Here is a 27,011-nt window from a genome sequence, read left to right on the forward strand (position 1 = left end):
GGTCTTAAAAATTGTGTACGTGAAAAAAGTCAGACAAGTCCATTTTTTTCTTCTTTTTTCATAGTTTACTTTTTTCAGACTTATCCACAATTGGATCATGTATGCGCAGAGAACTAGAGATAAACAGTTAAGTCTGCCTCATATCTTGACTGTCATCTTTTTTGTCTATTCTAAAATGCATTCCTTGTTATACATAATTCTTAAATGAAATGATGTCTTTTATTGAATAAAATCTATACACTTTTCATATAATGATAGCATGTCACTGGAACAGATCTTTTAGATAAGGCAAAGGATAAACAGTCTGTATTCTGGAATGCATCTAGTCTTTGGGAAAGACAGTTTTCAAGAAAGGTTTTTAAGTGCTGTACATGTGTTTTATTATGGTGCCAGTTGGTATGGAAGTCCTCCACTAAATGAAATAATTTATCAGGTATAGGCAACACACTTTTATCTATATAGCTCGTCCTTTCTGAAAAATATTAAGAGCAGAATATCAATTCAAATGGAAGTATTATTTATTATTTATCCATGAAGCTCAAACCTGATAAACAAATTCAGATTTAAAAGCCTTTCGAACGTTTTTACATGTTAAGGTCCGGTATCAGTAGTATTCGTTGTTGTTTTCACTGTTATAAAACGACATATGCATCTTTTGCCTACCTTTGACATGTTTTTGGAAGTCCTTTAAAAATCTATCCGATTGTCTTACCTCCTGGCGATTTAAACCTTTACCATTTTGTTGAAGATATTATATTGATCTTTTTTTTGTAGTATATGTTGTAAGGTTATTATATCGACGTAAACACTAAATTAGTCAAATTCATTACTAAGGTAACATCAGAATAGTGTTTTTGAAGAGAGGTAAAATATAACAAGAGGACATAATTCAAACTCACAAGTCGGAAACAAACTGACCATGCAAAAACAAAAGGAAAAGAAAAACGACCAATCGACAAACAACTGCTTACAAAACATCTTAAAAAACAAAATATTGTGCCAAAAAGAGATCGTTAAACATTTCTGCCTTTCACATTTTCTTATGTTTCCTTTAGGAAATCTTATCCTTTTCGAATGGTGAACGTGGTATCTTTTGCGAAACATGGACAACAATTATGGCCCAGAAAATGATTCGTTCCTATATTAAGAAAAAAGGCTTATGCCATCAGACCAGCTCTCTAATAATCCGTTAGAGCAGTTCTAGTTGTCGACAGAGTCAAACGCAGCAAACTTAAACCCCATCTATCAAAATCGTATGTTGTAACAATAATAAGATTATATTCGTCAAAGATAAAGCCGTATTTGAACGCTTATAAAGTCAATGATTGCAATGGGTTAAACACTTACTGATACAATGTACCTCAAGCTTTCTCGATGGTTAGTCAAAGACCATAAAAGATTATTAGAAATGTTTTGGAGTAGAGCTTTAGATCTCATAATTGCCTGCATAGAATCGCATAATTAAACTCAATTTAACAGATGTGTATTGGCACTTTATAATCTCTTTTTAAAATGAGTTCGATCCACGAACGTCAAACCAAATTCTTCAAAACTGTTGATTCCAGAACAAGCAGATGGTACTTCGGAGAAACTGATATGGTTACATACTCTTTATTAAGTTGAAAATATCTGGGCTGTTTATTGTCACTATCAGAACTTTACAAAACCAAATAAGTAAGTCTAGTAAAAAAATAGGAAAACAAATAATACATTCTGTATGTTTCAAGAATCTTCATTAAGAACTACAAGTTGATTACAAAAAAGTAAGTTTTATATAAGGTTTGAAGAAATGGTAACAAAATTCGGAGAAGTGGAAAAAATCATTCCATTATGACATGTAGACAATTACAACATGAATGCAATTCTTTTGTGAAGTATCAGTCCACAGGGTTAGTATATATAAACTACACAATTTCTTCGTACTTTTATCTGTTGTGTCATATTTGATAAAATATAGATTATTAATGTGAAAAGATAAAAATGAATAGGTTAAGCGTCCTTGAATAATAATTATTAGTAAAATTTAATATTCTTGTAGGTATACCTAATGATTTTTAATTTTTTTTTTATAACATTTAGTCTGTAGAAGCAGCCTTCTTTGTCCAAAGTAGTGTTTACTACTTATTAATCTTGGTATATAAGTGCAAGTTCTGTAAAATTGTATGCAAATGTAAACATTTTTTTATCAGATCAATGTACAATGATTTGGTTTAAATAAGGTTGCAACAACATTGGAAATGGAGATTCATTTCCACTGGGGTCATCTTGCAACCTTACCTGCATTGAATGACGTTAATAAATATATATATATATATATATATATATATATATATATATGTACCATTTGAATATCACATATAACAGGCTGTACGGCCTAAGACTGCAGTGGAAAAGTAATCTCTGTTATATTTTTATGTATATGTATGAAATCAGAGAAATATAACAACGATTTTTTTTCTCAGGTCGATTTCTGTACATCGCCAGAATTGTCTCTCTGTAAAAGTGGTGTGAACGTTGTGGCCAATTTCTCTTTTTATATTGTCATTTTGTTTTAAAACATACCATTACAACTGTTTTGATTACTCATTAAAAAGGTATTTCAATTTACTCATGAATATATTATATGTTGTAGTGATGTGAATTTTGAACATCATTATATTAACTCGAAAGAGCCGGTATCGATCACCTTACATTTATGTATACAACTGATATACAACAATAAAATTTATGTTGAATACAAATCATGTCTATCTTTCCCTTTTTGCTAGACAGAGATTTTGACTATCAGTGATAGTTTACAGGGTACAAGATTAAAGCTAGTATTAAACAGTTACAATTTTGATTTCGGGCCTCATCTCTGCTAAGCATAATATTGACTTTAATAGAATTGCCTCATTTTAATTTATTGTGTTTTTTACTCAACAACTATATTCGCGACCAAAAGGATGAAGTTTGTTAGTTTTTATTTTGTTTATGTTGTTTTTTGTAATCGGTTTATCTTTTCGTTGTTATCGCCATGAAGTTGTCTGTAATTGATTTCTGAGTTTGAATATCCCTTTGCTATTTTGCTACATCTCCAACATACATTTTGGAAAATATATAATAAAGAAGTAATACTAAATGATAGCTTCATGACTTACTTGGAGGGACGTGGTAGAAGTATAAAACCGGATGTAAAAAGTTTGATAGATGTGCATATCTCGGTTCTGTAGCTGCTCTGTCCTCTCTGAATATATCCTCTGACGGACCATGGTAATCCTCTCCATATTCCAGTCCCAAAACTATCATGCTCTTATTTGATATCGATTCTCCAGTTATTTGACCAAATTCTCGAATTAAATTAATAGGAAATTCCTCAAGATATTCAAATGAAATACTGTAAGATAATGAAGATGTTCAAATTTTATAAAAATGACAAAGTAGCTGCAAAAATGTCATTTTAAATAACTACTATTTTGCTAATTTTCCCATAACAATTTTGAAATATATTTGTAGGACTCTAAAGTGCGATAGGGACGCTAAAGTACGATGGTCACGCTAAAGTGCGATGGTCTACGCTAAAGTACGATGCCAACACAAGCTAAAGTGCGATGGTCCGCGAAAGTATAGACGTAATAAACGTACTATGGATTATGACGTGAACAGTCTTTTATACAAACAAAAAATGAACATGCCGAAAGATAAATGTAGAATATTTGATTAACAACTTTAAAGTAAATGTCCATGACTTACTCAATTTAAACATGATAACGGTGTTTTGTCGGCTGAAGCAAATGTGGGTTTTTTCGGTGCTAGGAGAAGGACTTTTGTCCTGCAGTCGACCATCTTACTATACAGATACAAAAGTATACACATAAGTATCCTTTATCCTGTTTCTATTTGAAGCTAACGGATACATTGAAATCATGGTTTATTTAGCAGTTTTCTTTGTCGTCCCCGTTCAAATATTGTTGATTTTAATGAAAAGTAAAGTCGGTAAAATAAAGGTACGTCATGTTTTCATGCGTAAATCATAAATTGTCTGCTAAAAAAATAGAACGAATTTTGTATTTGTAATTTACAATGACGACTTTGAGAGGAGATGTTCACATTAGTGATAGACTGTGTGAACGGCAAGCTACACCAATTATCCAAATATGTGATACCGGTCTGAATTAAAAAAAAACATATGCAGGATATGTAAAATTTTGTCACACCTTAATTACCATTTTAGCAACTATTACGTGGTCGTTCAACTTAATTTCAAACAATGATCACTTAAGCCTACCGGTAATTATAAAGCCTATCAAATATGTCATAAAACCTTGTACTAGCTTTCGCAAGAAGGCTATTTTTTAAATCCGTGTTCTTTAATACTTTAAGCCCTTTAACATTACCCTTTTATTCCATCGCACTTTAGCGGGATACACCATCGTACTTTAACGAACAAACAGCCATCGCACTTTAGTGTGATACACCATCGTATGTCAGCGTAGACCATCGCACTTTAGCGTGACCATCGCACTTTAGCGTGACCATCGCACTTTAGAGTACCATCGCACTTTAGAGTCCTACATATTTAAATTGGAAATACAAAGCTAGAATTAAACTTTTAAGGGAATTTCATAAGTTGATTGCACTCTTGTTATTAAACGAACATTGCAGATTAAAAAGTACTACTTAAAACAAATTGTCAAAGGAAACAAATATATTTAATGATCAAATTCCGATCAAAAAACATCGTAATGTGCAGCATCTTGTAGAATATATGTGAACCAAAATTCCCGACATGCATTGCGTTTGGTGACCATTAAATTTAGAGAATATTTTAAAGAACTTTATTAAAAAAAATGGGTTCTAAACAAGAAAGTTATAATGATAGCTAAAATTTAGAGTTACATTTCTAAATAAAACCTAACCTGTTTATCAATATAACATCTACCAGCTGTCCAAACATTTGGTATATTCCAGAAGCTCCATTCATCCTTTTCACTGAAACCGGAAGCAAGTTAGAAATACTGTATGCTTGTTTTGGTCACGTTTCACCATGATGTCGCCATGATAAGATTTTGTTTAAAGCACGAGCTGAAAGAAAATAAAAGCTCAAACAAAATTTAATCATTTTTTTAGCAGAAACACGAAAGATCTTACTAAGTGGTAAACAATAGAACTATCAAATTGAATTCATTTTTCAGCCTGTTGTTTGATTCTACATATTATTTTATTGAAATCTTTAATATATGTATAAAAATATTAAATATTACTAGAATATGTATACGGCCGTATCGGATGTTCATATTGGTGTCGCCACCAGACAGGAACAAATCAAACAGTGTCTAAGAACTTTTTTCACAGAAACATTCACAGAGGGTGCAATAACTTTTAAAAAAGTTTGTTTAAATAAGCCTAGTCAACATATATGTAATCCGTAATTTCAATCTGCATGTGTGTATCTGTTTTTTCAAATGGATAGCAATTATTCTACATATTGCATTTTGTAAGAGAGAGAAAACATGAAGTCACCTGAATACCGGAATCCGTGTATGAATCCTCGAGCCGATTTTCTGTGATCAAGTAAATGAGTAGCAGTGCCAACAATATAGATTACCGGTATTTCTGTAGACTGGTAATCAGGGGTAATTAATGGATACTTTCTTTTATAGCCACCAAATAGCTGACTTGTTTAAGGGAAGAATCCAAAATTACATTATTAGAGTTCAAAGATTAAACAATCTATATAAGGTTAATTACCAAAAAAGACATAAAGCAAGGGACAGTGATAAATATATCTTAATGAAATCTTCTTATAATAAATAAAAAAAAAAAGACAAACTTATAATGATTAGGAAAATTATGTAATATTTCCCCCAATTCAAACCCCACTGTTATATGATATCAAATTAAATGCGATACAAGTGGAATTGGCGGTTTTGATTTTTGTTCTTCTTAAGACATTTTCTGTAAATACTTACTTTGAAAATATAGAAGTATCAAACCGGAAGCCGAGACAACGAATAATTTGATCGTATGGCTTTTGTAATGGATCATTTTCAAACTGTCCCCATATTTTTGCTGCTTCTTCGTCAGCATCAGTCAAATATAGACCATCTTTCTTTCTGACTATCATATAATCTTCTATATTTCCACATTCTAAAAACCCATCTAAATATTTCAGTTGGTAAGTATCTAGAATTTCATTATTGATTGCCCTGAAAGAATACAATATTTCATTTAATAGCAAGACAAATAATGTGCTGTATTTAAAACGTCTACGTTAAATGGCAAGCTACATTTGTATAAATAAACAAAAGTTCTGAAAAGCAGTGAATACATTTAATAAAATCTAGCAAGTCCAAATATGAAATACACCAATAACAAAGTCCTCTACTGGAATTATTGCAAAGCAAGACACAGATAGAAAGGACTTATCAAACTGGATACATTAAGTTCTTCTCAAGATTGTTACGTATGCAACACAAAACGATCAGATTGAACAACCTATTGTGGCATTCCTTTTCATACATGGTCTTTTTTCGTGTTCTGAATATGAAATTGATAAGCCAAATAATCTAGTTTGGGATATTCCTGCTTCGACTCAATGCACGGCTTGTTTTGTCTTCTTGAAATAAATCCTAAATACGAAAGTTTTTCTACTCCAGGATAAGGTACTTTCAGTCAAATCTGTCACAATTTTCTTTATTTTTTAAGCTATAGTAACTTCGTCATTCGTCCCTGTTTTGATTCTAACACCACACGCGAGTCTAATAAACGTTATTCTCATGATGGTAGCTTTAATTTGAATCTATTGTTTCTTTCTAACTGAACAATTAATGCTGAATAAAATAGTTTCATAAATAAAAATCCCGAATCGAAAAACAATGTTCCACTTTGTGTTGGCTTGGAGTAAAAGCATAAGTCCCCAGTAAAAGATTATCTCTGTTTAATTTTTACACCTAGGTTTATGTACACGAAAGGAAGACTAAAACATTATGTCCACAAAGGAAAAACTGAAATATCAAAACATCATTTGTCTCTATCATCTTTTGTAAGACCGAAATATAAAATATGTATTCGAGCGTCACTGATGAGTCTTTTGTAGACGAAACGCGCGTCTTGCTTATATACAAAACTTAGTCCTGATATCTACGATGAGTTTATTTACAATTACAACAACTCTCAGTTGAATATAAAACATTCTCATAGCGACATTTCAGTGATACAAAACTGTATTTGATTTTGTTACGAAGAACCTTATGAACATGATAAAATATTTTTATCATTATGTATTTGTTGGGAGTCGAAAAAACCATATAGTGATTGCGAGCATCAATTAATGACGAGTCACATAAAAATGAAAAACGTTGTATAAATAAGATTATCAATACCAAATTTATTGCGTCACATGATGCACATTTTCAAAAATTGATGTCTCTTCAGTGATGTATTAAGTCAAAATATTTGAAAATCAAATACAAAATTTATAGTACAGAAAAAATAAGGAAGGACCAAAATAAATCAAGAGCCGTACTTTTGCTTGCATTCCTGGTTTCAAAATCAAATAAAGGCAACAGTAGTATACCGCTGTTTAAAATTCACAAATCGATAGAGAAAAAACAAATCCGGGTAACAAAGTAAAACTGAGGGAAAAGTATCAAATATAAGAGAACTACGACACAAAAGAGACACAACGCCGAAACGTAACACACACAGAAACATACTATAATGTAACAATGTTCATTTTCCTGACTTGGTACAGGGCATTTTATGAAAAAATGGTGTGTTGAACCTGGTTTTGTGGCATGCCAAACCTCCCGCTTTAATGGTAGTGTTATTTATAACATTAATTTGACAACATTACACGACAGGGTTACAATAAATAAACAGATAAATGGGAGAAAATTTAGGACCGAGAAACAAACGAATAATAGCCATCAAAAGGTAACAGGTTAAAAAATATTTTTATACGCCAGACGCGCGCTACGTCCACACAAAACAATGCTCAGAACATTTTCAGAGGTAACAGTTTTTGTATTTAGTTGATAATTAACCTGGTATGAAATGAGACTTTCCTCGTGCAAACGCAAAATTCATTCGTTTCAAGATTAAGATTTTAGAACGCATCGTATGCAGATTAGAACTTACGAAATTAGTTTTGCTTTAGAGACTCAGAAAAGTATTAAGGGACGACATCAAAAGAACGATGTAGGATAAAAAAAAACTTAAATCAAATAGTTGGGGTTGGAAAGGGGAGGAGGCAACATAGCTGCACGTTTTGTTAATCCAAAATCGATTTTACATATATCCATATAGGTAAATCAATTTTTCCCAAATTAAGTTAAGAGGGGATGGGGGGTCAGTGAAAAAACTACATGAACTAAGTTTTTTTATCCTACATTTAACTTTTGATGTCGTCCCTAAACATGTAGCAAAAATGATTTATCAATTTAGAGGATTTTAACAGGACAATCCATAACTGTTGATATACATGTTCTTTGGTTTTGTGAGTCTTTATTTATTCCTTGGTTTTTATTGTTATTGTCTTAAGCATACGACGATGTCAAATTTGATAGAACATAAATGCATTAAAGAGGAACGAGAGATACCAGAGGGAAATTCAGACCCTATAATATTTCCTTTGTTATACTGCTCAGGGATAAGTCATAGGCAAGGCCAATTTTCAGAAACAGTTTGTCGATAGTACTATATTCCAAAAAACATCGGATAAAAATCTTTAAAAGGAAGAGAAAAGAAAAGTACATAAGTTCTAAATGCACTGAATAGTTATAAAACGAATTATATATGTTTATGACAATGTACATATATTAAAATTGAGGAAGGAAATGGGGAATATGTCAAAGCGACAACAACCCGACCATAGAGCGGCCACCAATGGGTCTTCAATGTAGCGAGAAACTACCGCGCCCGTAGGCGTCCTTTAGCTTAAAAATATGTATACATATATATTGAATATTTATCTTTTCTATTTATCTGCAAGATAATATTCAGCTGATTGCTTCATAGATAAGGTTAATACATCGCTCCTATTATAGGTCACAAAAAATTAAGCCTTTTATATTATATATATATATATAAAAAAAATCTAATTTAATTTAATGCTTTGTAAACAATTTATAGTTAATAATGTGATCGAAAAGTTAGTATTCTCTATATCTTTATATGTTGCAGTGTCATATACGATAACATTAAAAATACACGGTTGAATTGTTATACAAAAGTAATCGTTCTTTAATTCGTTATAATTTGAAAACAAAACATTTGTAGTTGTTTTAAATTTATATTTAATGCGTTTCCCTCGGTTTTAGTTTGTTACCCCGATTTTGTTTTTTGTCCATGTCCGCTGAGTTTTGAACAGCGGTATACTACTGTTGCCTTTATTTTAAAGAAAAGGAAAAAAAAACAATAAGGACAACATTATAACTTCTAGAAGGAGTTTATTTTGTCAAAAGATTTTTTTTATTCATACATCATTTAATTCTATTTGTTCACGATGTTTTGAAAATTTTGCAAATATATTTTTTTTGGGTATAAAACTAACGTGATATATATTAATTTAAATTGAAACACGACTGTATTGGATAATGGAGATTTTATTTCACTGGGGCCACCACTTTTACAATTTTCAATTATAACCATGTTTAAATACTTACCTTAAAGAATATTTATGTTAATACCCTAAGCGTTCTATTTCTTTATAATGGCCTTAAGTATTGGCCTCAGTCTTCAGTGGGACATGTATCTCCGTTTTGTATGCCTAAATTATTTATTTACACGAAGGAAAAACTGGAGAATCAAAACTTGTTAATTTTGCTATTATGTATTGAATGACCGACATATAAAGCATACATATGTTTTATGTACAATATTTTCTGCGTTTAAATAACAACACTCAAAGCGACTTCCAAATTGTATAAATAACATTCACAATACCATTTATAAATTACATTGCAAAATACCCATTCCTATAACTTATGTCTCTTTCGTTATCCTCGAGGCAAAAATATTAAAAAGTTCATAATCGATGAACAACGTTGATTCTGAGGAAGGCGGCAAAATATAAAAGGTAAAAAAGTACAGCCAAAAACGGACCTTTACTAACATTCATCATTTCAAAAAACAAACATCCTCTCAGGCTATACGTATTTTAATAACATATTTTATTAACTAGAAAATGTAATAAAAGTGAAAAGATTGAAATATAGGTCTGTTCACATTCTATTCAGAAACCGATGTATGTATTTTTTTTTACAATTTTATACCTTTTGATTCATGCAACAATTTATGCGGGAGTCATTATAAACTCAATATATTTAAACGTTGTATATGTTGCAGGCATTTAGAAAATGTTCTTAATTTAGTCATTTTGTAAAATTTTGAAACAAAATTCCACAATTGAACTGTCCAGTTTCAGGCAATTTGTAGAAGATTAATATCATTGAGATGTATATGACAAAAGTAGAAAAAACACAATATCTTGCAAAGCAAATAACTAATGGTTCGGTAGAATTAATTTATTTTCCAAAAAATCATCTGGGAAGGTTTGTATGTCATATGATGAGATTTTTTAAACTGTGAATCTACGTAAAGTATGTACTCACTCAGGATTTCAGATAGTGAAATTATAATTATTTAGTCAAAATGACAGGAGGACAAATTGTTCTTTCATTAGAACAAACTATCTAACGATATTTTAGAAAGTCCAGAATCAATACAGTGAAGTGAAACATATGAAACAGACAAATGGAGGTTTGTTTATAATTGATTGTTTGCTTATTTCATACATTCTTAAGATGAGAATGATTTGGTTATAATTTATATGAGTATGTTCTGCAGTGGAAAGTAAAATCACAAAAATACTGAACTCAAAGGAAAATTCAAAAAGGAAAGTCCCCAATCAAATGACAAAATCAAAAGTTCAAACACATCAAACGAATGGATAACAACTGTCATATTCCTGACTTGGTACAGACAAGTGTCTAATGTAGAAAATGGTGGACTGAACCTGGTTTTATAGCTAGCTAAACCTCTCACTTGCAGTGGATTATTCTGAATAAAGGACAGGAATTACCAGTGCCGCTTTCCCATTTATACAATGGGTTTCACGATACGAAGCGGCTTATGATTGTGGTGCCAATATATGAGTATCTTATATTCACTGTGTCCAGTTATCGATGAATCACACGCAATGGGCACATCTGATTCACTGAGTTCTGTCCGTTAAAAGCTATTAGCTAAAAGATACAATTCAAACTAATCATGATAATGTACTTTGAATCTTCTGGGAACATATAAAAAAAAATTAAAGAAACATGCATATGTGACGTTTGTGTTCATTGCGAAATCCAATGTTGTTGAATGTTAAGTGTTTCTCGGAAATGGTAATGGAAGTGCATAATTAGTGATAATCCAGGTTTCTTCAAATGTGGTAGAAGTGCGGCAATCAGACAAATCAGGACAAATATTGTGATCAGTTGTATCATCCAAATATTTTGAGAAATTACAAATAACTGTCGAGTTCTGTACTTGTGTTAATTTGGAATTATTAAGTAAAATTTATTCTTGATTATTTAAAATCTTCTTTCTTATTTCAGTATTTATCATAAATAGAACTGCTCCGGTGTTCAGCGCTTTCAATTGTTTTTTATTTTATTTTACATATTACTCTATAAACTAATTTCAGGCATTTTACAAAATGCCTAAATTTAGAAATGCCTGTAACATATACACAGTAATAAGCTAAATTTCCGTAATCAATAGGAATGCACTAGTAAGAACTGGATAATTTATGAATTGTATTGTTTTTCGTATCAATTATAGTTTCTGTGCATGAAAGGTCGCGTTAGGGGAGCATTTCATTAAAATTGAGAGATCAGTTTATAAACATTACGATAAAAGTAACTGTGCATGTGATTTAGAAACAAATTCTACCGTTATGGTTGTCAAGATGGATGGAAACACCAACAGATAAATATTATTGAGTAACGTTTGCAAAAAATCAATTAAAAGCAACAGTAGTAAATCAATTAAAAGCAACAGCAGTATATAGCTGTTCGAAAGTCATAAATCGAATGAGAGAAAGCAAATCTTGGTTTCAAACTAAAAACCAAAACACTAAAAAACTATAGGAGAAAAAAAAAAACAAAAAAAAAACAAAACTACAGAAACACTGAAGTGCAACAAAAAACAAACGACAATGCAACACACAAGGAAACGAACTATAAGGTAACAACTGCCCTTTTCCTGACTTAATTACATGACAGGAATACAACACAAATAAATGCAAGAACTCTGAGGACAGAAAAAAACACAAATAGACAATTCAATAGTAACATTTAGACATGTTAACCATAGAATAAATACGAACACGTAATAAAACAACCTATGTAGGACAGCACAACAGAACCAGAAGTATTTGGGTAATTTGGGTATCACAGGAAAGCTTTTTGGATCACTTTAGAACACTTGAATAATAAAGAGGTATATACAATTTTGATAGGAGGGCAGAATCTGTTTAAATAAGAAGAACCTGTTTTTTTTGTATTATCGAACTTCTGGGAACCCGTACTCTCTTATATGAAATTAAAGGTACAGGTATGTTGAATTTTTCAAAACAAGCCATAATAAGGTACTAGTACAGTTTAGACATTATATAACTGTCCCTATATATGAACTTAAGACAAAGACGCCATTTATGCTTGAAATTGCAGAATTGAAAATAGAAAGCAATAGGGCTATTCATTAGTGTTTTTTTTTAACATAAGTGGTTTTCTGTTTTGAATTTTCGGTATTTTTGATTTTACATTTTTTGTAACGAAAGCATAATGTTTATGAAGTCGATGTCTGTGAATGTACTGAAGAAATATGAGACATTAATGATTTTTCTGATCTAATGATAGACATCTTTGCAAGGCAAGTGTTAAGATCAAGTCTCAACCTCTCTGTGGATTAAATTGGGTTGTTACCATTGGCGGGCAAAGATGAGGAGTTAATTGCTTATCCACATTTACAATAATTTGGCATAAATAGAATACTAGTACTTGTTTGTTTTTAATGATTTTCACATTCGTTATTAATTTTGTTTTTCAAACATTTTGGTTCGAACTCCACTGGTGAACCGCGTGTTTGCAGAAATTACAACCGGTCTTCTCAGTTAAAAGTCTGGGGTCGGTTTCACAAAAAAACTAACAACTAAGATTGGTCTTTTAAAGTCTTGAACAAATCAGTATATTTACGGTTAATCTTAGTCGTAAGTTTTTTTGTGAAATCGACTTCTGGTGTCTTGTTCAGTTTTTCATCGGCAGCGAATCGAGTAGATAACACAAGCATCGCTTATGTTTTTCTCATCTTATAATAACATAGATTATGCACCATTTTTAAAATTAAATTATTCTTTTTAATTGAAATCGTTTTTATGCATTTTTCAAATAATGATAGCATGTCACTGGAACAGATCTTCTAGATAAGGCAAATGATAAACAGTCTGTATTCTGGAATGCATCTAGTCTTTGCGAAAGACAGTTTTCAAGAAAGGTTTTTAAGTGCTGTACATGTGTTTTATTATGATGCCAGTTGGTATGGAAGTCCTCCACTAAATGAAATAATTTATCAGGTATAGGCAACACTCTTTTATCTAAATAGCTTGTCCTCTCTGAAATATATAATTAGAAGCGAACCATAAATCTAAATGCCAGTATTATTTATCAGATGAAGCGAAGACCTGATGAACAATTTAAGATTTTTGGGCACTTTTTTCATGTTTTAGGTCCGTAATCAATAGTTTTTGTTGTTGTTTTCTGGAAATGGGGAAACAAATCTTTCAATAAATTAATTCTAGTCTATAACAGTCATTGCACAACTTTCTGCAAACATTCTGTTAATATTTCAAGAATCTTGATCGAGAACTACCAGTCGATTACAAAAAGGTAAGTATATGTAAATTTGATATAATAATAAAGAAGTAACAAAACTCTGATAAAAGGAAAAAATCCCCCAACAATTACAAAAGAGCATGTGGACAATTTCAACATAAATGCAATTCTTCTGCGGGGTGTCTGTTATCAGGGTTAGTATATATAATCTATATGTTTCGTTGTACTTTAACCTGATAAAATATAGATTATTAACGTAAAATGACAAACATGAATAGGTAAGCGTCCTTAAATATTCATTTTTAGTAAAAATAAATATTCTTGTAGTTAAAGAAAAAGAAAAAAATTAAATTATAAAATCTGATCTGTAGATGCAGGCTTTTTTGTCAAAAGTAGTGTTTAATACCTATTAATCTTGGCATATAAGTGCAAGTTCTGTAAAATTGTATGCAAATGTCAACATTTTTTTTATCAGATTAATGTAAAATGTATTGGTTTAAATAAGATTGCAACAACATTGACAAATGGAGATTCAATTTCACTGGGGCCACCATGCAATCGTGTCTGCACGTAACAATTAGATAATAGTGACGAACTATTTCAGTATGTATATATACCATTTCAAAATCACAAAGTACAGGCTGTAGGGCCTAAGTCTTCAGTGGAAAAGTAATCTCTGTTATATTTTTATACATATATATGAAACCATAGATTATAACAACGAGTTTTTTTTTTCAGGCAGATTTTTCTACCTCGCCAGAGTTGTCTCTCTATCCAAGTAGAGTGAACGTTGCGGTCGATTTCTCTTTTTATATTGTTATTTTGTTATTCAAACATATTATTACAACTGTTTTGATTACTCATAAAAAAGGTATTTCAATTAACTCATGATTATATTATACATTCTAGTGATGTGAATTCTGAATATCATTATATTAACTCCAAAGAGCATGTATAGATCACCTTACATTTTTGTAAACAACTGATACACTGTACAATACAACATAGAGGTCTTCAATGCATTATGTATTATGGTTTTGTTTTCTGTAATTAGTTAACGTCAGTTTGATCATGTAAATCTTTTATATTCATTTGATAAAATTTACTGTTTGCAATAGCATAAATTGTTCTATATAATAAGGATGTTCTTATCACAAGCAAAAACCCTAGCCGTATTTGGCACAACCTTTTTTCAACTTTTGATCCTCAGAGCTGTACAACTTTGTACCCCCTTTTTTGACTTTTGAACTTTTATATTTGGGCGTCACTGGTAAGTCTTGTTTGGACGAGGCGCGTTTTTGACGTAATGAATTTTAAACCTGATGCCTTTTGTTATCTATTATTCATGTGTTTCTGTGCCTAATACGTTCTGCTATTTATTTGTATTGTAGTCCTGTATTATTATGTTGTCATTTTAATGTTATATTTAACAATGCCATCAAAGTGCAAGGTTTGGCATGCCACAAAACCAGGTCCAACCCACCATTTTTTTCTTTAAAAATGTCCTGTACCAAGTCAAGAAAATGGCCATTGTTATATCATAGTTCGTTTCTGTGTGTGTAACATTTTTACGTTGTGTTTCCGTTGTGTCGTTTGTTTTCTCCTATTTTTGAGTGTGAATTCACATTACTATAAGACGTGTCACGGTACTTTTCTATCCCAAATTCATGTATTTGGTTTTGATGTTATATTGGTTATTCTCATCGGATGTTGTCTAATGCTTAGTCCGTTGCTGTGTGTGTTACATTTTAATGTTGTGTCGTTGTTCTCCTCTAATATTTAATGCGTTTCCCTCAGTTTTAGTTTGTTACCCCGATTTTGTTTTTTGTCCATAGATTTATGAGTTTTGAACAGCGGTATACTACTGTTGCCTTTATTTGTGTTGAATAGAAATATTTTTTTTCCTTTCCCTTTCTGCTAGACAGAGATTTTGACTATCATTGATAGTTGCACAAGGTACAAGATAAAAGCTAGTATTAAAAAGTTGAAATTGGGATTGCGAGCCTCATCTCTGCTAAGGGTAATATTGACTTTAATATAATTGCCTCATTTTAATTTATTGTGCCTTTTATTCCACAACTACATTCGCAACCAAAAGGATGAAGTGTATTCGTTTTTATTTTGTTTATGTTGTTTTTTTGTTATCGGTTATCTTTTCGTTGTTATCGCCATGAAGTTGTCTGTAATTGAATTCTGAGTTTGAATATCCCTTTGCTATTTTGCTTTATCTCCAACATACATTTTTGAAAATATATAATAAAGAAGTAATACTAAATGATAGCTTCGCGACTTACTTGGAGGGACGTGGTAGAAGTATAAAACCGGATGTAAAAAGTTTGATAGATGTGCATATCTCGGTTCTGTAGCTGCCCTGTCCTCTCTGAATACATCCTCTGACGGACCATGGTAATCCTCTCCATATTCCAGTCCCAAAACTATCATGCTCTTATTTGATATCGATTCTCCAGTTATTTGACCAAATTCTCGAATTAAATTAACAGGAAATTCCTCATAATATTCAAATGAAATACTGTAATATAATGAAGATGTACAAATTTTAAAAAAATGACAAAGTAGCTACAAAAATGTCATTTTAAATAATTAATATTTTGCTAATTTTTCCATAACAATTTTGAAATATATTTAAATTGGAAATACAAAGCTAGCATTTAACTTTAAAGGGGATTTCATAAGTTGTTTGCACTCTTGTTATCAAACGAACATTGCAGATTAAAAAATACTACTTTACACAAATTGTGAAAGGAAACAAATATATTTAATGATCAAATTCCGATCATGAAAACATCGTATTGTGCAGCATCTTGTAGAATATATGTGAACCAAAATTTCCCGACATGCATTGCGTTTGGTGACCATTTAATTTAGAGAATACTTTAAGAAATTTATTAGAAAAATGGGTTCCTAACAAGAAAGTTATAATGAAAGCTAAAATTTAGAGTTACAATTCTAAATAAAACCTTACCTGTTTATCAATATAACATCTACCAGCTGTCCAAACATTTGGTATATTCCAGAAGCTTCATTTATCCTTTTCACTGTAACCGGAAGCAAGTTAGAAATACTATATGCTTGTTTTGGCCACGTTTCACTATGATATCGCCATGATAAGATTTTGTTTAAAGCACGAGCTGAAAGAAAATAAAAAATTTAATCATATTTTTAGGAGAAACACGAAAGATCTTACTAGGTGGTAACCAATAGAACTATCAAATTGAATTTATTTTATAGCAATGCCGTTGTCAGCCTGATGTTTGATTCTACATATTATTTTATTGAAATCTTTGATATATGTATAAAAATATTAAATATTACTACAATATATATATACGGCCGTATCGGATGTTCATATTGGTATCGCCATCAGACAGGAACAAGTCAAAAAGTGTCTATGAACTTTTTTTCACAGAAACATTCACAGAGTACGCCAAAACAATTTAAAAGTTTTTAATTATAAAATCGGTCACTTTATATGTGTCTTTAAATAAAAACCGTAATTTCAAAATGCAAGTGTGTGTGTGTTTGGTTTCAAATAAATAGCAATGCTACATATTGTATTTTGTAAGAGAGAGAAATATAATGTCACCTGAATATCGGAATCCGTGTATGAATCCTCCTGCCGATTTTCTGTGATCAAGTGAATGGGTAGCAGTGCCAACAATATAGATCCCCGGTATATCTGTTGATTGGTAATCAGGGGTGATTAATGGATACTTTCCTTTATAACCACCAGATAGCTGACTTGTGTAAGGGAAGAATCCAAAATTATATTATTAGAGTTTGACAGTCTATATAAGGTTAATTACCAAGAGACAGATAGCAAGGGACAACGATAAATATGTCAATGAAATCTTCTTATAAAAAATTCAAACAAGAATGTGTCCATAGCACACGAATGCCCACTCGCATTATCATTTTCTATGTTCACTAGACCGTAAAATGGGGTCAAAAATCTAATTTGGCATTTAAATTAAAAAGATCATATTATAAGGAACAGGTTTACTAAGTTTAACGTTGATTGGACTCCAACTTCATCAAAAACTACCTCGAACAAAAAAAATAGCCTGACGTTGGACAGACGGACGAACGAACGGACCTAGAGATCCGAAAACATAATGCACTTCTACTATAATAGGTGGGCATACAAAATACAAACTTTTAACGGTTAGGAAAATTATGTAAATTTTCCACCAGTTCATATCCCACTGTTATCCGATATCAAAGTAAATGCGGTACAAGTGCAATTGGCTGATTTTATTTTGGTTCTCCTTAAGATAATTTCTGTAAATACTTACTTTGAAAATATAGAAGTATCAAACCGGAAGCCGAGACAACGAATAATTTGATCGTATGGCTTTTGTAATGGATCATTTTCAAACTGTCCCCATATTTTCGCTGCTTCTTCGTCAGCATCAGTCAAATATAGACCATCTTTCTTTCTGACTATCATATAATCTTCTAGATTTCCATATTCTAAAAACCCATCCAAAGATTTCAGCTGGTAAGTGTCTAGAATTTCATTATTGATAGCCCTAAAAGAATACAATACTTCATTTTATAGCATGAAAGTCTCGAAGAAATAAAGGATAAGTTGCGATATACAAGGTGTCGACGTAAATGGCAAGCTTAGAATAAACAAAAGGTCTGAAAAAGCAGGAAAATAATGTAACTCATGGTATCGAGTTGAGAATATATTTATGTTTCTTCGCGAAAAATAATAAAGTGGCGAAAAATATAATGTTTTGGCGAAAGAGGTGGCGAAAAAAATAATTGACCCAGGGGAAACCCTGGTATCAACTCCAAATTACTAACTTTGACATACAATACACGAGTCTTCTACTGGAATAATTGCAGTACTACGGAACAAGACACACAATGCAAGGAGTTATCCAACTGGGCATATTTAGTTTTTATGTATGCACTAATGTAAATATCCACAACACAATCATTATATTTCACAAAACAAAAGACTTAGATTTTCCACATAGCTTTTACTTCTTTAATAGGAAACCGAAGAACAAATTGTACTGTCGTTAACTATCATTTACATTTATAAATGCCTGTACCAAACAAGGAATATGACAGTTTTTGTCCATTCGTTTTTTATGTGTTTTGTCATTTGATTTTGCCATGTGATTATGGACTTTCCGATTTGATTTTCCTCTGAGTTCAGTATTTTTGTGATTTTACTTTTTACTTAAAGCACAATTAAAACATTTGCAATTCAAATCAGATTGAACAACCTATGTCTGCATTCGATTCATTAGCAAACATTAAAAGATGTTAAAAATGAAATCCACTAAAATTGAATCCATATGAATGAAACAGTACATATTAATGAGTAAACACAGTCTCTTTTCATACTATGAAATTTCTTGTCATTAAAAAAATTAAAATAACTAAAAATGAAATAAATAAGCAAAAAAGGTATAGTTTGTGAGATTCCTGACTAGATTTACTAGATTTTGATGGTCTAGCTTAATAGATAATAAAGTACATCCATCTCCATGTAAACAAACTGACGGTTACATAAATGCATAATCAAAGTGAAACTAGCAGATTCACATAGATTATAATAAATTATCTGAACCAAGTTCATTTAAATGATGTAATCTTCTTTTCATACACAATTTGATATCATTTTCTACTAATACATACTGCACAAAAGATTTGATATAAACGCTTTTTATTGAACGACATAAAGCCGAAAATTTCGTTTTGATTAGATTTGAAAAAAAAAATATATTCATGAGAAGAACATAATGTTTGTTCACCACTCAAATAATATATACCCCGCTCCCCCATACCTTCCCCCCAAAATATACTTAAACGTAATAATAATTAAGTTGTCTACATCTTAAATTCATAGTTTATTATATTACTGTAATAAATATTCAAACCAGGAAACATTGAAACAATGTTGTAATCTTTACTCATAAATATCTTTTACGATATTTTTTTTGCAATATCCCGAGAAAATAAAAATGCAAATTAACCAATTTTCTTCTGCTCTCCGTGAACCACGCTTTTGTTGCTTTTCTAATATCAGAAATTATGAAGCGCAAAAAGAATTATGTATTAATTACAAAATAGAAGTAGCGGCGACTAGAATCTATTGAATTGCAATTAATCGTGATATTGTTTGTTGACGAAAATTCTTTTTAATTGGCTTTCGAGTGTCTATTAATGACAAAATTAAGGGAGATAATTTGCCCATTTTATTCATTATCTGCAGACGACAAAATCATTGATGACTGATTAACAGATAGTTGTGTCTTGTGGTATAAATATAGAAAAAGAAGATACTAAAAATTCAATATAAGACGAATTAGTTGTGGGAGCATAACTTGTAGACGAAAATTTGAACTTTGATAATTAGAAAACAATAAATGTCTATTGATCACAATAAATAAGTAATGTCAAATTAACATTTACAAATACATTGTATTTTTTCAAGGAACTATTTTCTTAAGATTGCACAATCATTTTACACATATTTTTCATTTATTACTTTTATTCCTTTTGGTATTTGATATTCGTTTTTTCTTGTAGACAGAAAATTATGTTATACAATTATACAATTTCAAAAGAAAATAAACAATCAGATTTCTTTATACTATTTTTTATACTAGTATTTTAATCCATTTGTGATAAGTCTCCCTATTCATCCAATTACTTGAAATGAAATATGCGTCCAAACTAACCAAGAAAAATACTCCCCTCCCTTAACAAAGAAAAAAATATATAAAAGCCAACCGAAATACCTAAAGTAAACCCCAAAATGTTAAGACCAACATAAAAACAAACAAAAATGGACGTTAGGAAACCAATAATCAATCAATCCTTTTTAGCAATGCAATGTATAAGAATTTTCCTCCCATTAAAATAAATACTCGTTTTGTTTTATAAAATATATCAAAAACATACCTTATATCTCCAACATAATGGGTTTCCCATGCTAAACGTATCCTGTGTCGCCCAATCATATGAACATAGTTAGTTCTATCATAAATTGCCTGAGCTGTTTCAAAAGCTGAATTTCCTCTACCTTTGAAAAGAAATAATACAATGTATATCATACAATGTTTTACATCTCTTAATCCTCAAGCCTATAGCCAGGAATTTCCAAGGGGGAGGGGTATCTGGACTCTCGAACTCAACTTTAACAGTCACAATCAAACAGATCGTTGACTTTAACAGAGCTCATTTGTTTTCAAGGGGGGGGGGGGGTCGTACGAACCCCGCCGAACCCCGCCGAACTCCCCCTGGCTAAGGGTATCATCATTGAATATACATTACTTCCTGTGCACATATAAAACGTTCCGTTAAAAGTTCTAACAGTATGGGCACAACCTATGTTAGTTAACGTTTTGGGCAACCTTTAGATATATGAGGTGTTTGTAAACCGCATTTTTGTTTTTGTTCGTGGATTGTTTTTTTGCCATGAGTGTCTGTTTCTTTTAAGATGATAAAACAGTTACTTATTACATTTGTAGAGATAAAAATGTTTCTCAGAAAAACAAATCTACTTTCGTTTGATGTGTTTTGTCATTTGATTTGGCCATGTGATTAGGGACTTTCCGATTGAGTATTTTTGTGATTTTACTTTTTTTTCTTTTTTATACATCAAGTGTTTGGCCTTGAGCTTTCCTTATATAAAAAAAAAGAATAGCACAATGGACGCCGACAATTATGATGTGTTTTCATATTAGCAACACTGGGTCCGTACTGTTGCTAGTGGACTATCAGTTAGCACAGTAGTCAGTTCTTTGGCACCGCAGTACTGACATGATTTGCAGAAAACCTTTCTTAAATTGTCCGTTTAGAAATGCATTTATAAGAAACTAAGATTTCACCTCCCTAAGACAAAGTTGAATGTAGATATCATTTTAGGTCTTTCTTTGTCATCTAGCTCTTCAACTTTCTCAGTTCTTAAACACCCTTGACATTTAAATATTTGGGTTTGAGCTTTCAAGATGAAGGTAAACCAAGAAAAGCGATTTATATGCATGAAAAGGTGTTGTTTTAATTTATTTGTACATGTTTAATAAAATCCCCAAATACTAGTATATCAGATGCAATCAAACAATATGAATTACCTAGTATTAAAACAGATTTCCCTTCATAATCAGGACCAAATGTTGATATGTCTTCATATCCGTCCGTTAACTCGATTCCAGTTACATTTGGTTTAAACGGTAAAGATAGTCCCGTTGCAACTATTACAATACTGTAATGGTAAAAAGTTCATTAGCATTTTAAAAATACAATAAAACTGTACTCGAAGAACATATAGAACTGCGACAACAAAAAACAGACAAAAACATTCTATAACAAAATTAACAAGAATGTGTCCTCAGTACACGAATGCCCCACTCGCACTTTTATTTTCTATGTTCAGTGGACCGTGACATTGGGATAAAAACTCTAATTTGGCATTAAAATTAGAAAGATCATATCATAGGGAACATGTGTACTAAGTTTCAAGTTGATTGGACTTCAACTTCATCAAAAACTACCTTGACCAAAAACTTTAACCTGAAGCGGGACAGACGGACGAACGGACGAACGGACGCACAGACCAGAAAACACAATGCCCCTCTACTATCGTAGGTGGGGCATAAAAATAAAACGTATATGCTATATATCCTTGGCTTTTTAATTTTCGGCTTAAACAGTTTCTGATGATGGTTAATAAAAAACCGCTTCGGACGCATGCATTTTATTATGTGTTGTATTCATCATTTCCCGTGAAAAGCGTTATCTTTTGTCAACAAAAAAAAAAAGAAAAGATTTTGAGAACTAGGCCAGAAGCCATTTTATGTATGTTGTCATCCAGTAAACTAAGGTGGATAGCTACCATCTTATACGAATTTTCGTTTGAATTCTTTCTAAAAATCTTGTGAACAAAAATTCAGTTTTAATCGATTTCTTACACCCACTAATATCTATTTATCATTCTAAACAGAAATCATCCATTCCTTTCGATACTTTTGGTGCTTTTGCATTTTACAGATAATGTGAACGGACAGACAGACATATGAACAATATGATTCCCGCATCCTTGATGTGTTGCCCAATTTTACCTAGTTTCTACTTATGATAATTCGACTTCGAATATGCTTTGGGCTTTTGTATTTTGTTTAGTATCTTGTGCCGACCTCTAGATATATTCTTTGATTTTATTTGGCTGTTCTGTTGCAATTTCAACAGTACGTTTTTTTTATTACTACAGCATCAACTGGAAATCCTTTTATTTTCGAAGTTTTCTGGATAATGCAATAGACTATTGTATTTTGACAAGTCAAATTTAATATTCTAGAACAGAACATTAAAGTCCAAAGAAATGATAATAATTTTATCAAAACGTCTCATCCTAATTTAATTTTATTCATCTAAGCTTCCACTAAAATTGCCAATAATAATATATTTAAAATCTTCAAAATATGAAAACGTACTTGCAATGTGTTATGTTGTTATGTTGATCTTCTAGAAGGAACCACATGGGCTTCATCTTTCTGATATTCTTTATTTCTATATTGTATCGGATATTCAGTTTGTAATATGAAGCATATGTGTTAATGTAACTGAAATAAAATAGGATTATATTACTTTACCTTACATGATTTGTAATCAATATTCAATAATAAAGTCTGATGAAAAAAATTGTATATAAAAAAATGAATCCTTTATTGAAATTGGTTGAATAAGTCTGTTTTAATATAATAAAAAAGAAAAAAAAGTATAAAGAAAGTGCTGCATTGTTTAAAAAAGGCAGACAGTTTGCGTCAATCCTTATAAAAGTCTTACATTTAAATATATATAGTTGAAATGCTATATGAAAACTGGGCAGCAAGCATGAATATTTTTTCGCTTATTTTTTTTCTATAGAATATTTGCACTTGCGCCGTACCTTTTTGACGAAAGTTTTAGTGTCGTAAAACTTTCCCAATTTCATAAAAATGTATATATACATATATATATATATGATTATCAAATATCATGAAACTACTAAGGACTTGATTCTTATTCATATGTATCACCTGCCTCATATAATATTTAAAAAAAATACCATTATAAAGATTCAAACTAAACTGAATGTAATAAGATCGTCTACCTGATGTAGCTGTCAGCTGGTGGAAACATTTCTTTTGAAAATTCCTTAAACAGCATTTGATCATCGTCTCCCAAAAGAGAGTTCCAATCATGGCGTAGATTAAACTCTTTGTTGGTACTTCCTGTGTGTCTTTTGTTGATGCTTATTAGTTTCCGGTGCCGTGGGTATTTCTCAAAGAAACTTCCTAAAAAATCAATGAAGACCGATAGTGACGTTAAAAACGAAAGTGAAATAAGAAAAACATGCGCTAAAAGCATTGCAAACAGTGTAAAATTTTTAAACTAATGATATAGAACGGAAATTTGTTTGTTAAGATAGAGCGGGCATTGTTGTTAATGTTGTTATTAAAATAGCTATAGCCAAAGCCCATCATTTTGACATAATTCTTTCATTTTGTGCTGTTTGGTATTTAAAGCGATTATATATACAACAAGGAATGATACATTATCCAAAAATATTACAAGGACCATTCGAGCAATGGTTCCGCAGCTAATAGAATACATAAAAGTGTGATTAATATGGTAAGTTGAGACACGGAAACGTTGTTGTAACAATGCTCAAAATGTTTTAATAATTATTTTATGTTTAAATATGGAAATTGGTAGATTTTAGATTCGGTTCGATATTGTTTCTAAATTGTAGTAGATGAATATAACATTTTATAAAAGTGCTTCCGAAGATCTTTTCTGCTATTTCTTTCATCAAGAATACGACAACATTTAAAAGGATGTGTAAATGAGCCCTTGGAGCTAAATGACCACAATGGACCTAGACAGAACAGTTAAATTAATCAAAGGACAACTTTTCCTGAGGGAATTTACATGCATTAAATTAAATGTTGGAGAAACGTGCATGATCGCACCCATTAAAATGACACATTGCGCGTTATGTTAATTCACATACCTGCTTGGTTAGACCTTTCAAAGATGATGTAATCTCGACCGAGCTTCTGGAGATAGAATCCAATCTGTACCCCACCAGGGCCCGCTCCAATAACACAGTACTTATAACATTGTGCAACAGACATAAGGCATAGGAAAGGCACTATATATTCTACCATCTCAGAAGATCCGTTAAAAAGACAATCTCGTGTGATGGTATTACTTAAAATGAAATATTATAGTTACTATGCATTAACAATGGAGAATACAATATATAAACTATTCATGACGCGCCGCAAATAAAGAAGTAGTTAAAAAATGAGATAAGCTTTAGCGCCAATTAGGCATCAACCTAAAGACACAAAAGCAAAACGTAATCTAGAGGTCAATATATGGTCTTTATCAATAAATCAGACTATTGAAGTTTTGAAATCTTCCCTAATATAGAAAAGTTCAAAATTGTTTCTATATGAGGAAGTGTATGGGGGTTTACAGAATGGAAAAAAATGGGCTAAAAATATAAAGAACAGAGAATAATAGTCCTTAAAATAACGAAAAGAGAATATTGATGTGCTACTATATAAAGAGTAATGAATTATGTGCAAAGAGTAAGAAAATTAAGAAAGGCGGCATAAAAAATTAAAGAATGCAGAAATCCCAAATCCAGAGAAAGTATTGAACTGTATCTCGGTTAATTGACAATAAAACACAAAACAATTATACAAATAATGTTGTATCAATGACTGATATTAATTAACACCACCGAGAAGCCATATACGTGTGGTAAAAAATAAGACAATATCTTTATATATGCAATAAAACAAGATTAAATATTAAGTTCTTAAAGAAGATTATTAGAAAATAACATTTCATAAAATTTGGATATAACTAAGTCACACAAAAAACACATTTGATCAAAACGCATAAATTGGAAGGCTATGAAAACGACAGACAAAAGTGAAGCGAAACATACCAAAGGGTTATTAGAAAACTAACTAACAATGTTATGGCAAATTAAAAACAAACTAGACTATCTAAGTGTTTAAACACAGACAAAAACGTAAAAAAATTACGAAAGAACTTTAAGATAAAATTGGAAATGGAAATTTGGATATGCAAAAGAGACATCAACCCGACCAAAGAGAAGAAAACGGCCTATTCAACAGTTTGAAAAATGTACACAAGCTGCCCCATTAACCTATCACTTTAAACACTACAATATTTTAACAAACCTAGTTTCACTTTGAATGAAAGCAAACACTTTAATAGCTTATTAGCAGACTGAATTGTAAGAGAAAAAAAGGATGTATACTTCCTTTCATAAAAAAATCTCAATTAAAGAAATAGACTTACCTTTTTTCAATTGCCTCAAAGTATATACTGTTGTAAACTTTGCAATGAGTTAAGATGAAGTGTATTCCAAATGAACTCGTTGTGTAATATATATTTCCCCAGTTATCATTTATTATTTAAGTCTGTAGTTCCTATCTCTGTTAATAATTCCCCTTTCCCATTTCGTAACCAGTATCCTATCTCTAACCCCCACAAAAGTCATTCCATTTCATTTGTTGTTAATTTCCGTTGATGTGTATTGATCTCCACAGGAAGGAAATTGACAAGCAGAAACCCCATTGGAGATTTAGCTTATTAAATAAACCATTTTTATGTTTTCTAAAAAGAAAAATAATAATTAGACATTTGTACTGTGTGGAGAAGAGAAGAAAATATTTTATTGAAATAATTTAAAGTATAAATACAAAATAACCATAATAAAAAAAAATAATTTTAACCAAAATACTTTTTGAGACATAGTGCAATGCTATATTGGAAAAAATCAAGAGGTGCTTATCTTGTAAACAATTCAATATTGCAATATTCTCCATATCTCATACTTGTCTCAAGAATATTTTTCTACGGAAGACATGTAATATATGTAAAACAATAAACACTTCGTCTGAGACCGATAATTAGATCAAAAGTGCTAGTAATAAGACATTTTTAGAAACATTTTATGAAGTAATTTGCCACGAAATATTCAGCTACGACAAAATTATTCAATTACCCAACATTACAAGACGAATTTCGTCAAATAACGAAATTGGTACATGAATAATTTAGACATAATACGTA

The 27,011-nt window shown here is 31.1% G+C and overlaps 1 protein-coding gene and 1 long non-coding RNA gene across 3 annotated transcripts; both read right to left on the minus strand.

The window, feature by feature from the left end:
- Nucleotides 1-265: 265 nt before the first annotated feature.
- LOC143046635 (uncharacterized) lies at nt 266-5,100 on the minus strand. Its single transcript, XR_012969198.1, has 3 exons — nt 4,899-5,100; nt 3,141-3,376; nt 266-472 (listed from the first exon to the last, which is right to left on the minus strand). It is a non-coding gene; the product is annotated as an uncharacterized LOC143046635 (long non-coding RNA).
- Nucleotides 5,101-13,031: 7,931 nt separating this feature from the next.
- On the minus strand, nt 13,032-26,546 carry LOC143046636 (FAD-dependent oxidoreductase domain-containing protein 2-like). Of its 2 annotated transcripts, XM_076219764.1 has the most exons (11): nt 26,235-26,546; nt 24,904-25,103; nt 24,001-24,184; nt 23,342-23,470; nt 21,983-22,113; nt 20,811-20,931; nt 18,179-18,415; nt 17,470-17,624; nt 16,849-17,014; nt 16,160-16,395; nt 13,032-13,645 (listed from the first exon to the last, which is right to left on the minus strand). In XM_076219764.1, exons 2-11 carry the CDS (start codon nt 25,058-25,060, stop codon nt 13,407-13,409), a joined length of 1,755 nt encoding a protein of 584 aa, XP_076075879.1. In that variant the 5' UTR covers nt 25,061-25,103; nt 26,235-26,546; the 3' UTR covers nt 13,032-13,406. The 2 variants fall into 2 exon arrangements, with proteins under 2 accessions (XP_076075879.1, XP_076075880.1); XM_076219765.1 differs by lacking the exon at nt 13,032-13,645 and having other exon boundaries at nt 16,222-16,373.
- Between the last annotated feature and the right edge of the window lie 465 nt (nt 26,547-27,011).

Source organism: Mytilus galloprovincialis, chromosome 9 (assembly GCF_965363235.1).
Source record: "Mytilus galloprovincialis chromosome 9, xbMytGall1.hap1.1, whole genome shotgun sequence".
NCBI classification, from domain to species: Eukaryota; Metazoa; Mollusca; class Bivalvia; order Mytilida; family Mytilidae; genus Mytilus; species Mytilus galloprovincialis.

Bases quoted from the DNA above. Each gene is read 5' to 3' on its own strand.
- LOC143046636 (XM_076219764.1), bottom strand. From the start codon at position 25,060: ATGGTAGAATATATAGTGCCTTTCCTATGCCTTATGTCTGTTGCACAA. The intron at 18,416-20,810 runs GTATGTTTTTGA...GTATTCTTTTAG, and splicing joins CATTATGTTGGAGATATAAG to GGCTATCAATAATGAAATTC. The intron at 16,396-16,848 runs GTAAGGTTTTAT...ATTATATTACAG, and splicing joins GATGTTATATTGATAAACAG to TATTTCATTTGAATATTATG.